Source organism: Sphaerodactylus townsendi, linkage group LG02 (genome assembly GCF_021028975.2).
Source record: "Sphaerodactylus townsendi isolate TG3544 linkage group LG02, MPM_Stown_v2.3, whole genome shotgun sequence".
NCBI lineage: Eukaryota > Metazoa > Chordata > Lepidosauria > Squamata > Sphaerodactylidae > Sphaerodactylus > Sphaerodactylus townsendi.
The window spans coordinates 126,892,050-126,905,494 of record NC_059426.1 but is presented as its reverse complement, the minus strand read 5'-3'; the positions used below and the strand labels follow the sequence as shown (position 1 = coordinate 126,905,494).

At 42.7% G+C, this 13,445-nt stretch overlaps 1 protein-coding gene across 3 annotated transcripts in view; it reads right to left on the bottom strand.

Annotated features, from left to right (window-relative positions):
• PLCB2 (phospholipase C beta 2) overlaps positions 1–13,445 on the bottom strand; it is a 68,760-nt gene that overhangs the window by 34,153 nt on the left and 21,162 nt on the right. For all 3 annotated transcript variants that reach the window (XR_007243628.1, XM_048486018.1, XM_048486019.1), the window contains exons 7-12: positions 11,564–11,639; positions 10,819–10,919; positions 9,145–9,311; positions 7,913–8,059; positions 7,110–7,267; positions 887–969 (exon numbers count right to left, since the gene is read on the bottom strand). Coding sequence is in view for 2 of the 3 variants with exons in the window: in XM_048486018.1 (XP_048341975.1) it covers positions 887–969; positions 7,110–7,267; positions 7,913–8,059; positions 9,145–9,311; positions 10,819–10,919; positions 11,564–11,639 (732 nt within the window). In the remaining variant the exon portion in view is untranslated. The remainder of the gene's footprint in view (positions 1–886; positions 970–7,109; positions 7,268–7,912; positions 8,060–9,144; positions 9,312–10,818; positions 10,920–11,563; positions 11,640–13,445) is intronic.

The following is a 13,445-nucleotide window of genomic DNA, read 5'->3' as shown; positions in this document are numbered from 1 at the left end:
AAATAAATAAATAAACGGCCCACTCCCTTCTCAGGTGCTGCTGAATAGCTTCACAATAGCAGTCAAAACCATGACACACTGGTCTTGCCGTGTCTCCAGAGGAGGACAGGAGACTGTCGCATCCTGAGTGACTGTTAGCACTTTGCCATGTAGCAATGTGCAGGCCTAATTGAAACACTTTCCCCAGGGCCGGGGTTTACCTGGGTATTAACTCGAAAAGCGCAGCTGTAGGAAGTGCAAGCTTCTACTGAAAGGTGAAAGGGAGGGGATGCCTGACAACGGGGCAAAAAGAGGGGGTTCTGTGTAGGAGCTAATGGGATGGCTGGGTGCAAAAGCTTTATTTTTGGCAAAGCTCTTTGAAGTGTAACCAGTTTGAACTCCAATCAATAAATCAATTTCATATTCACTGAGTTTGTTTATTGTGGAGATCCATAAAACACAACAATGCAGTAATGCATAAACAGCGTTACACCTTAGGTCCATTGAAGTTAAGTCCAATGAAGAGTTATCCTGGGATTTTTTTTCATAGTAAATTTCTTTAATTTATCCATTATGCTATTGGGCTCCATTCTAGTTAATTTGGACTAACATTATTTATGTATTTATGTGTCAAAAAAGGTGAATCTGTAAGGTCTCTTCTGTACTTGCTGAATAATGCACTTTCAATCCACTTTCACCATTGTTTGCAAGTGGATTTTGTTATTATGCACAGTCAAATCCATCTGCAAAGAGCATTGAAAGTGGATTGAAAGTGCATTATTCTGCATGTGCGGAATGCATGTGCCTCAGACTTGAATTTAACCTTTGTGAAAGCATTCTCCCCTTCTCCCCCCCCCCCCAATTTCCCATCCCTGAAAAAGAAAGCCTTCATGCTCTTCATACTCACGAGTCCACGTGATTTTCAAAGGACAAGATCACAGGGTAGGGGGAAGTTTTGAAGGCACTTTCAGCAATAGCCTCAATTGCATCCTGTATGAGGCAAGAGACACAAAGAGCCTATGAAGAAATGAACCAAGATGCACCTCTTTCTAGATTTCAGATCTACACAGCAGCTAATTCTATATGATTTCCTTGATCACGAAACCTTCTAAAAGTCCCGCTTATCATAAAAAGAGAGTTTTAATTTCTGCTCCTTTTATTATCTGTCTAGATGTCTACCAGTATGTACAGAAACACTCAGAAGAAAAAAGCAGTTTCTTGGTTCTTATACATATCTGGTCATTGACCGTAAATAAAGCATTCTATTCTAGTTCTGATACAATAGTGAACTTGTGCATTGATTTTTCATCTATTATTATTAGGATGGCTAATATTAATTAGATTTTAAGGCACCCTTCCCCGACAATCAGGCTTAATATTTTTGAAGCAATATTTTTTATAAAAAGGAGGAGAAAATTTGAAATTGGGTTTTCCATAAGTCCCTGTCAAGATTGAAAAGTAGTTAAGTTTTAACTTCATTCCATGAAGTAGACCACAGGTACCAAGGCTCAAATACAGCACATTCTTGTTTTAAAAGGTTGTGATAATACATTGAATCCTACATCTTCCACTTATTGTCACTGACCTTCCTGGGCTTTCCTTCAGCTACCAAGCCTTTCTGACCCCAGGGAAGTTTATTCCTGGGGTGACAGGATGCAGGATGACAGCCATGCAAGACAAGAGGCTGCAGTGGGAAGGAGGAAAAGGATAAATCATTCCCTTCTTCTTCTTTTATCAGCGGAGCACTGCTGTTGGAAGAGTCAGGACAAAGTGATTTTGTCCCCTTTTCCCTTCCTCCTGCAGCCTTCAGATTTTATGATTATTACTGTCTGAGTGCTTTCACACAATAGGTGGATTCCACACAGGCCAAATATAGTAGGTGTGACGAATGCATTTATCCTGCATTCAAGTTACAGGGTGGAGCCGCCCCTGAAAGAGTTAAGCCCTGGCCAGCCCTGATTGGCCAGAGAAAAATAGGCAGAGACTATATATACTGTCAGCGAGAGTGCTGAAGGTTCTTTCTTTTGAGTCTTCGGACTTTTTGGCTCTGATTGAGCTTGTGTGCCCTCGGGTACTTTTTTGGTAGCAGCGTGAGGAGAATCCGCAAGATCTCTCACGGCTGTTGTTAGATCATAGCTGAGGAAGCTATTGAGTGATCTAATACCCTGAGTTTGGAGGCGTGTGTCCGCCCACAGGTGTTTTGTTTTGTGCTTGTGAGGGAAACCTCTGTAAAGTTTAACAGTCTTTAGGTCTGTCCTCTAATACAGTGAACATCAGTCTTGGGAGGCCCAGTCCCTGTGGCAGAGAAGCCAGATTTTGGGAGTGTGGGAGAGGGAGGCTGTTATGCCTGAATCCCACTGGGCGTAGACTGGGTGTTTTATTTTGTGGTGAGGTGCAGCGGACTGAGTTTTATTTTAAGAGGGAGTGTGAAACCTCCACAGAAACATCTCTTAGGAAACATCTTTGTATGAATTAAAAAGTTGAAGTAACATCTTAAGTGAAGTGCCTGAAACCGTTACGTTTAAAAACAATATTTCTCTGTAACCGCTAAGCTTTAAGAAACAGTCTTTATTCCGCAACCGTTAAGCTTAAGCAAACTTTCTCTGCAACCAATACGCTTATTTCCTCTCCAGTTTACCTGAGAAGCCTCTGTTAAGCCAGCAATAAAAGTTTTCAGTTTTTGTTCATCTTTAAAACCCGTTCCAGTTATTATTATTTTTGTCTGTGTGTCTGTGTTCCCCATTCAGGGTGGTGACCGTGAAAAATCAGTTTTTGTGGGGCTATATAGAAAAAAAAATTATTTTTGGTGGCAGCGCAGAATATAAGCCCCTTCTTTACAATAGGTGTAGGACATTATATAAACTGTTTGGTGGGGGAGGGTGGGGTGGGGACTTCGCACAGGTCCCATTCCCAAAACAAGTTTGGCCCATTTTATTTCCCTCAAACCAGGATTTTTGAAAATCACTAAACCGGCTATCCTTTAGCACAATCCTGGGTTGGACGCACACCTGCACGATAATAACAGGCAGGAAACACTTTATTTCCCTCCCTTCCACCTGTTCACTTTAGGTTCCTCGCCATCCACTATTAGGGAGAATTCGCCTGTCTTTCTGTGCAAGCAACCAGCACGTTGAGGACAGATTCTCTGAGCACTCAACAGCAGTTGTGTAGCTACAGTAGTACGGGTGAGGGGGCGCTGCGCCCTGGGCACATGCTGTTGGGGTCACTTGGGGCAGAAAATCGCCCCCACACCCCTCCCCTCCCCCCTCGCTCTGCCTTGCCAGGCCCTATTTCCCGGCCATTGCAGGAAGGTCCTTTTTTCATTTTTTTCTGTTGTGTGTTGCACATGCACAGCTATGCAGGTGCAGCCAATCAGATCGCAGGGATTCATTTCTGCATGCCTGCACAGCTACATATGCTTTGCAGGAAATTTTTAAAAAAGAGAATGATCTCCATGTGAAGGCACAAAAGCAATCCAGATTGTTTCCATGGCTCTAATCGTGGCCTGAATGGGTGAAGGGCACACATGTGAACAGGAAAAAGGAAAACGGATTCCTTTATAACAACTGCAACCAGTTATACAAATGCTGTGAAGAATCCACCATATATATAATGCACTTTCAATCTCATTTCCATGCACTTTTGCAACCATTTGCAAGTGAATTTTGCTGTTTCACACAATTGTGAAGTGGATTGAAAGTGCATTATTGAGCTTGTGTGAAAGCAACCAACATGGGTTCTACACAGAGGTGTAGAAGGGGAAAATGGCACCTGGGCAAAACTTCCTGGTGTAGAAAAAGCAAAATGGTGGGAACTACACTTCCCAGGAGGCTTTGCGAGCCCCAACTCCTGGGAGTGGGGTTTGCAAGGTCTCCTACGAAGTGTAGTTCCCACCAGGTTGCTTTTTCTACACCAGGAAGTGTAGTTCCCACCAGGTTGCTTTAAACTAAGGTTAGTGGGGGGGGGCATGGGGGCGCTGGGGGAAGAGGGCATTCATTCAGTGTTGTCATGCAACCGTATACCTTGTTATTTTATAGCAGGGTGCCCCCCTTCCCCTTATAGCTCCGCCACTGGTTCTACAACCCCAGGAATAAAGTTTCCTATGGTTGGAGAGAAGTGCTATGAGGAGAAGGAAGCTGGAAAGATCTGTGGTCCTTGTTTCAGCCTTGCATTGTACCCAGCCCAATGACAGGGAAGAGAGCAAGACAATGGTAACATAAGGGGACACTAAGGAGTCATACATCCATACTAATGGTGTTGGATTAGAATCAGAAAGTGAGAAGTTGATTCTGTCTGTATCACATTATCACTTGTATATTCTGCAACAAAACAAGCAAAGCTAAACAGTTGGACTGGGCCTTCCTTAATTGCCATTGTAAATGGCATTTCACATATTACACAGAAATAAAACCAAGTTTGCTTTGGTACTAAGTGCACAATTTAGTGTTATCTCAACTCCTCTACCTGCATTTGTCAACACAAGGAAGCACTTAAAGCACGATCAGCAGGCAAGAGGGGTACTTCATATCTTCTATATCTGCTACTCCTCCCTAGAGCAACCAAGAAGGGTTGACTAAACACACAAAATTCCAGGAGGCCCAGATGACCCAGGAGACCAAGAAGCTGGACAAGAAGATATGACATCCAAGTGGCTCTTGACAGTCCTGATTCTGTCAGGCAGCCCTGCCAAAAGGCACCCAACGCTGTTTGCCCCCACCAAGCTCAATTCATATCTCAGGGAGGACCTTTAAAATATCCTGGGGAGGGTATATGCAGGGTGAGTCAGCACACATGAGAAAACATTACCTTTCTTTCATATAAATATACATATATCACTATTAGAAGAGGATTACCACCTAGATCTACACAGTACTAAAGAATTTACTTGTATGCCACCACCCCATAATGAAAAGGGTCTCCAGAACTCTTTTAATAATTAAGAAACCATAAGGCTGTAACATTTGCAAAGCAAATCCAGTAAAATTAAATATTACTTTTTAATTAATGTATTTTAGAAATAATATTGTTCTTAAAGTTTTAAGCGGCTGTTCACTTTTCTTTATTTTCTGTCCTCCCTTCACTGCTAATTGGTAACTTGTAACATTGCTTTCTCTGTAATTATCTGCCTTTTCCTGCACTAGCTGCATTCATTCAGTGTTGTCATGCAACCATATACCTTGTTATTTTACAGCAGCATGCAACTGTTTTACAGAAAACCAAATTTCAGTGAGTAGTTTCATAAAGGTCAATTTACCAGTGATTATGGCCCAGGACTTTGTATCACCACTTGCAGAGAAATCCTACTTGACTGAACAAGCAACTAATAGTCAGGAGAAGGCTGCTGCTGCTGCTGCTGAATTGCTTCAAGGAACTATTTGAACTGCATTTCAAAGAAAACTGCTCCAAGTTCAAAGCAGAAGCAGATCACCTCCCCATTCCCATCCAATTTGGGTTGAAAACCAGCCAAAAGTAAAAAAAAATTGGAGAGTGGAGGGGGTATATATGAAAGGAGCTTGCTGTGTTAATGACTTGCAATTCCTTTCCAAGAGTCACTGTTGTGATGTGGCTGAATACCTCTGTACAATTACAGCTCTGGTAACACAGAACAGCCTCTATTTGCCCTATCAGCTCTGTGGTGCTGGGTAAGGGTTACCTTGATTTCTGGGTTGTGAAATTTTTGCCACCAAAGACTGCAAGCATATCAGAGGACTTAATCATTAAAAGGAAACATGGACCTTTCTTCTTCAGGCCTTGGAACTATTGCTGAAGGCCCTAACCCACTCATCAAATTAATTAAAATAGATGGATCCATCAGATCAATGTCTATTTCTAATGTCAGAAATTATTTTCACCAATTCTCCCTCCCACTACAGATTCCCACTTGCCCCCCCCCCCCCCGGTACTGTTCTTGAGGGTCTGCTGATCTCAAAAATAACTGAGGGGGATTCCTGGGTAGCAGCAGGAGGGAAGGTGGGAGAGTCCCACTCTGCAGGCTACTCTACAGGACATTTTAGGATCCAAATGTGATCTCCTTCCTGAAAGTGCTTTGATCATCTGCCTTCTCTGAGAGCTGATGGCACAGTTGTAAGCCATCTTAGTACAAGCAGTTGTTCTCATCCAGAAAGTGTTTTGCACCTGCCTGAAATAGGTCTCTGTGTGCGAACTGGCACTAAAAGTATAAAAGAGAGCTCTGTCCAGCAATGCCAGTAGCCCATGAAGAACAGACTCGCACATGCAAGTCACCACTCAGAAGCAGATGTGTAGCTCCAAGGGGGCGGGGGGGGGCGCGACACACCGGGCGCGTGCCCCTGTGGGGGTGTGGCGAGGCTGTTCTGGGGATGTGGCAGGGACGTTCTGGGGCATGGCAGGGGCGTTCTGGGGCGTTCTGGGGCGGGGCGTTCCAGCGCGGGGTGGGGGCAGAGGACGCACCAGTGCATCGGGCACTTCCCCCCTTGGTACGCCTCTTAGCAGACCACAAACTGAACATGAGTCAGCAGTGTGATGCCGCAGCCAATAGGAGTACAGTGTCTAGATCAAGGAACGTAATACTACCTCTCTATTCGGCATTGGTCAGACCTCACCTGGACTACTGTGTTCAGTTCTGGGCACCACAGTTCAGGAAGGATACTGATAAACTGGAATGGGTCCAGAGGAGGGTGACCAAAATGGTAAAAGTGATGGAATCCATACTGTATGAGGAGAGACTTAGGGAGCTGGGTATGTTTAATTGGGCAAAGAGAATAATAATAATAATATCAATAGGCTTACAAGGGTGTAAGTTTTGTTAAGATGTTGCTGATGATTACCCACATTTATTATAGTCGATCCATCCATCTATCCACCTGGGCCTCTACAAATTGCCTATACTGGCTTGACTTTTCCATAGTGCTTTGGACATAGGAAACCAAGGTTCAAATATATACATTATTATGGTATAGACATCCCAGGAGCTGCGCCATTCATTCATTGGTTGACCTTGGGCAAGATACTATCACCCAACCAAACCAATCTCACGAGATTTCCAGGGAGCTAAAAAGCTGCTCTGAGATCCTTGGAGAAAGGGTATGACACAGTAATGTATCTAACAAATAAATACCTGAAAATAATTGAACCTCCAATACTATCTATACCTTGAACAGTATTTCAGTGGTCATTGTGAATCCATGGGTAATAATGGGCTCCTCATCTGGAGGCTTCCCCTTCCAGCAATCGAGTTCCACGCAGCGGCAACCAGCTAAAAGGGTCTGGCGATACATCTCCGGAGATGAGATTCCAGAAAATTGCCCAGCTACAGAACAAGTTGCAGTCAGAGGATCAGGAAGTTTGCCATCTGGCTTACAATATAATGTAACATTCAATTTTCAATGCTAGAAGTGAAAGGGCAAATTGATTCCTGAGCAGCAGAAAAAGCTTAGGAAATAGGTTATATACTATCTGCTCATTTGTGGTGGTGGGGGGGGGGGAGGATCAGATACACTACCCTTAACTCCATGGAAGAAGGGCATGGTAAAAATGTGACTTATAATGACAGTAGTTTTGTCCCTACAACCAGGGTGATTGCTTTCAGTAAATAGAACATTGTGGGTGTCTACATAGTTTCTTCTCATATATGCAAAAGACACATTATTTTATCTGGAGTATTTACTAACTCTTGGTCAGAGCTACCATGACCAGCATGGAACTGAGCACCTTGATGCCAGTTCTCAGCCATTAGACGTGATCTGTCCTCAGCAATCATTTCCCTGGTTCTTCTTGACAGTATCCTGGGAATCACAAGCCTTCTTTACACAACATCCAGAACCCTCCAGTGCTAATTTAGGAAGCCCTTCCATTCTTCACAGCAAAATTGTTGGGGAGCTTGGGGAGCATACAATGAAAAACAGCTGTCCTCTTACAATAGAATGCCTGGTTCTGGTTCTGTATCAGTGTGTACCTGTTAGATATGTGTTATGGGATGAGTTGATAAAATAGTGAGAGATGGGCTGTCTCATATCCTGGTACAGCAATAGTTTGTCCTGTGATATCACACTGTTTTCAGGACCACACAGAAACCAAACCATCCCTTCTGGAGATAGCTGCCCTAAAAGACAAAGGACAATAATTACTGGTGATGGTCTACAGTGGCTTGAAAGAACCAAACTTGGATGTTTCTGATCCTGTATTTTATTGGATCCAAGTTATAGAAAGTTGTCATTTACATCTGTCACATCTTCAGAGACCATTCATAGCGTTTCTCAACCTGTTCATGAATATTTTGTTACATCCTCAAATGTTTCAGGAGTCAAGCATCAAAACATTTTTAGAGTCTACTCACAGCTCTTGTGAACAAAGTCAGGGGTTGTGGCACTGTTCATAGGCTACTCATTACCATTACTACCAATGTACCTCTTTTATATAACCCAGATTCTTGTATCTGACTCCGACACTTCCTTGTAAATAGGAGTGAAGGAAAATGTATTTATTGATCAAATCCTATTAAAATTCCCAATGGTAGGCAAAATGTAAAACAAACAAATGGAAAAGAACAATTCAGGACAGTATAAAGATTGGAGGAGCTATCACCCACGTAAAACAGATGTACTTACTTCATTTACTAGTGTGCGAGAATTTTAAAAGTGCTTATTTGTGTCCTTCAACTATATAGGATTTTTATTTGCTGCATTCCACCCACACACTTGAGGAAGCTATCCCATAACTGTACTACTAAATCCATAATTGTGTACCCACATTGAGAAAGCTCTCTCCTGGAAGAACAGGCTCACTTGATCCGTGAGAACAAGAGGACACATATAGTATCAGATAAACTGGGCTCATATAAAACATTATGTATGGACAGGTATCTTGAATTAGATATAGAAATCGACCGGCACATGCGTGAATGGGCAAGAATAGGCACAACTGCTTCTGAACCAGGCATTTTTGAGATATGCACTTGGCCTCCTCAAATAGTTCCAAGAAGAACTGTAGCAGTCTATAGTCCACTTCTGCCATGTCCACAAAACACTGAAGCTTCTCCTGCTCTTGCTATAAACAAATTTGTTGCCCTCACCCACCTGGTTAGAAAGTTAGAAAATGAATAGCCCAAACTATTCTTCAAAGCCCATGTTGTTGCCCTAGATTGGGAATGATGATGAAGACTTAGTGTGATGGAAAAGGAAAACTCACCTCTCTGAATATTCATCCCACTGGGCTCATATTTCTCTATAAGACCCTGTACCTGCTCTGGCTTGGCAGGGGGGAAAAGCACATCATTGAGGTGGGAATCACGCTGTTTCTTGTTGATAAATTTGGTCAGGTGCTCTTTGGTCATATAGGGCTTAGCTTTCGAATGGCTAGGAACAGACAAAGGGAGATAAAGAGATAATTTCATTCTCCTGTTCAGTAACACAGCATTTCTGACACACTCATCTGGGTTGGTTCTTTTTTGTATTTCCCTTGCCCATCACACCTTGTGTTTGCCCACAACTTTTCTGATCTCTGAATAAGATAATAACATTGCATGAATCTGAGAAATATTCTGAATAAGGATTAAATACAACCAACAATTGACAATTTGGGAGGAACTAAATTAATATTATAAAATTATGCTTCATCAACCAGCTCTTTAAATTTTGAAAACCTTGGTTTTGTGTTCTTTGTACAACTACTTGATAGACAACCATGCCCCCTGTCACAATTCTAACAAATGATTTGGGTCATAAAGTTGCTCTATTCCATGTTCCATTTTCTGTCTAATCCACAATGGATTTTAAAAAGTCACAAAAAGCCCACCAGCAGTGAGAAGATGGTGCACATGAAGGACAATGCAGAGGAAAAAGCACTGGATATTTCCACATTGAGATCAAACTTAAGAGCCGTTTCCTTGGCCCGGCCGGAAATGGCTGAATTACGGCGCATTCAGCATAGCCGACCCGAAAAAACGCTGGGACCGTCCACACGCAGACCCGGTCCCTGGGAGAAGCGGAGGATGCCCCGGCGCCGCGTGAGCCCCGCCGCCATGCCGTGTCCCTGGAGCCTCCGACGCTGTCGCCGAGATCTGGGAACCGCCCCCCCCCCTGGCCCTCTTGCAGCGCCTGCTTTCGAGTGGCACAGGCGGAGAGTGTACCAGGCTTCCGGCGTGGCGCGGCCAGGGACAAGGCTGGAAAGATGCCGGGTGGGGAAGCGTGAAGCCGCTGCTGTTACCGCTTCGGCAAGCTGGCTTCACAGCGGCAGTATTCCCGAAAGCGCTTCCCAGCGTTCTGCGGAATACGCTGGCGCTACTTCCGGTTAGCCGAGCGAGGGCTGCTATTGCGGCTGCGTACCTGTCAAGCCCGATCACGAATGGCTGACCTGGAGGCGGCGTTTTTACCGATCTCCAGGCGATCGGTACCATTACCGATCTTTGAAGCTTGGCCTTAGTTTAAATATAATCTTTCAGAAAATATGTATTAAAGCAGGTCTGAGAAACTGCAAAGGGAAAACCCAGAAGGTGAACAATGATGTCATGCAGAAGGAGAACATGCAGCTTAGGTCAATCATGATGGAACAAAAATTCTGCGCAGAAGCAACCCAGATGTGACAGTAATTTAATGCTACAAATGCTCATCTACCATATTAAGTGTACCCAATTCTGATCTGGATTGTGGCCAAGGCCCATAAAATGGTGGGCACATCCATGCTGGAACTGCAGATCAAGTGAGCATACAACCTTCAAAAGTGCTAATGTGAAGCCAGACTGCAGGTACTGCAAATTAGGCTGAGGTGGAAAAAAAAGAGGTCAGAACTCTGCAAGATTCTGGCTGTATTACATAGTTTCCCCATGTAGTACATCTTTGTGTCTCATGCTTCCTAGAGACTTACTGTGAAGTAAATATCTCATCAATCTCTGGCCTAGGACACAGGTTCATCAGAAATGATTTGTACACAGTCTCAGGAAAGTCTTCTGGATTGATACCATCATTCTGAAAGCATAAGAACAACTGATATCATTAGTGATTTTTGATTGGGTTAAAAAATTATATATTTGCCGTTAGCATCATTCTCTGTGTCAGAAGGTTGGCACTTGACCCATCATACCCAGTGATTCTGGGGTCCCATCTTTCACATTCTTCCAGGGCCTCAAAATCACTGAGACAACCCATACAACTTTATTTCTAAACAGCACCCCATTCTGCTGACTGTGTATATCTATCTCTACCAACATGAATATGAAGAAGCATATTTGTGGTGCGTTCTCACTGCTGAAGTTTATTCTTCATACATAAGGAAATGCACATTTTGAGTTGGAGTCTTCCAGAAACCTGGAATGGCATGTTTGTGTCCCTGGCCGCACAACCTATGGCAACTGCTCCAGTATAGTATAGTGGTTACATTATCAGAGTACAATCTAGGATAGGGGTGGCCAATTGGCCATGCTGGCAGGGGCTGATGGGAATTGTAGTCCATGAACATCTGTAATCCATAACATCTGGAGTGCCAAAGGTTCGCCACCACGGGTCTAGGGTGTTGGCCCCTTCTGTTGTCCCCCCTCGGTACACCACTGAGTTCATATGAAGTCAAAAAAAGCAATTCTTTGGGACGTATGGAAAATTAAGAATATACTGACCTTCCCCTTTGGAAGATGACAGGCACTTAATGCCGCTTCTACCCTTTTTCTGTCTGCAGGAAATATTTGAAAAATACTGAGAGAGAAAGAAACAGCCAGGTCAGAGGCAAACCAGAATTTCATGAAATGATTTGGGAAATACAATTGGGTAGAATTTTCAGTGTGAAAGGTTGTCAGAGAGGAAAAAAACAGACAATTGGAAACAGAATTATATGTTCTGAGCCATGCTGTGATATTTTTGCTGCTTCTTATTTTTTCTCCCATGACAAAACACAATTGCTGAATCTGCTGATGAAAGGGAAAGAAAGACAGGTATAGGGGAGAGGAGCTTTTCTCTAATGGGTTAAAAGTAGCAGGGGAGGATGGTTTTCAGTGGAGAAATAACCTAAGGGAAAAGGGCGAAAAAATTCTGCTTACCACTCCCATGCCTACCCCCTCCATTATATCACAGCAGCAGCAGCATCCTCAGAAAGAGGATCTAATGCTGACTGGGTGAGAATCACATACAAAATAGTGAAATACTGTTCCATTTGCCAGATCAAAACTTGAAAGACACAGAATGCTTTAGGACTGTGATTTCTGAAATAAAAACTGTGTTCTGGAGAAGGCCAAACCATAAAAAAGAAGGGTGTTGATTAGCCTTTATGGGAGTGTGACATAATTTATACTTTTATTTGTAATACTTGAGTAAACAAGAGCTGCACAACATGAATGCAACATTTCCTCTCAGCATTCAAGAACTTCGTCAGCACCTTTATTAGATTCTTAGTACAACTTGAATAATTGGATTTTGTCATACATTAGAAAATTGTTTCAACGTGTCAAATTTCAGAACCATTATAGGTCAAATAAAAATGTTGCTGCATGCCTGTTATCATGTACAATTTTTAAAAGCCTATAGAAGTGTTGTACAAAAATAATTTTAGAGAATAGTGGTTGAGTGTTTATCAAGAATATTATTAACAGTGCAGTCCTAATCAGAAGTACATCCCTCTAAATCCATTTAAGTCATTGGGCTTAGAATGGCACAGTCCTGTTTAGGATTGCACTGTTAGGCTCTCCAGAGAATTGATTCAGTATAAGGCCAGACCAGAATTATTAATCATCTGATTTTCATTTCCATTATCTTGAAAGTCAAATAAAAAGAACAAGTAGCTAATACTGCCTCTATCTTGCTGAAAACACTTGTAAATGAGAAGTACTAATATCTTGCTCCAACCACTTCACATATTTCAGCAGTTTTATGCTGTTAGCAGATATTTAGGACATGGATGACAAAATTCTGTGGTGCTATTTGCATGTCTTCACTCTTGTTTTCCTCATCAGTTTTGCTTTGCCATCACTAGCAAACCAAAGGCTGAATGGAAACCAAGATTATGTCTCTCAGTAGGAATTAAAGAGCTACCTGCCTTCTATGATGGACTTTCCTTTCTTCCAGTTTCCAATACCTGGTAATCCAGTAGTATTTAAAGTATTCTCCCTTAATTCTGTTTTTGTGTGTGTGAGCGTGTGTGTCACCAGAGTTATATTATGGGTTTTCCTTGTCCTGCCAAACCATTAGAGAATATCCATTTATCTTTAGCAGGATTAAGGAAACCAAATTCATATTATATTTTCCCTAGGTATGTATCCATGTCTGGTGATAGAGGTTTCATTCTTCTCGGGTGCAAGGGGGCCTGATTCAGTTTGAGATGACAGTGAATGGGAGAAGGGACTTAGACCTTCTCTTTTGTGCCATTTCCTGACCTGAAAAGGCCCAGGGATCCTCTATTTGCCCTGTGAGACATAGTGACATTTAACCACATCAGGGCATTTGCAGCCTCTAATAGATTATTTCCCTAAAGACCACTTAGGAAAATGGAGTAGGGTGAAGAAAGTTACA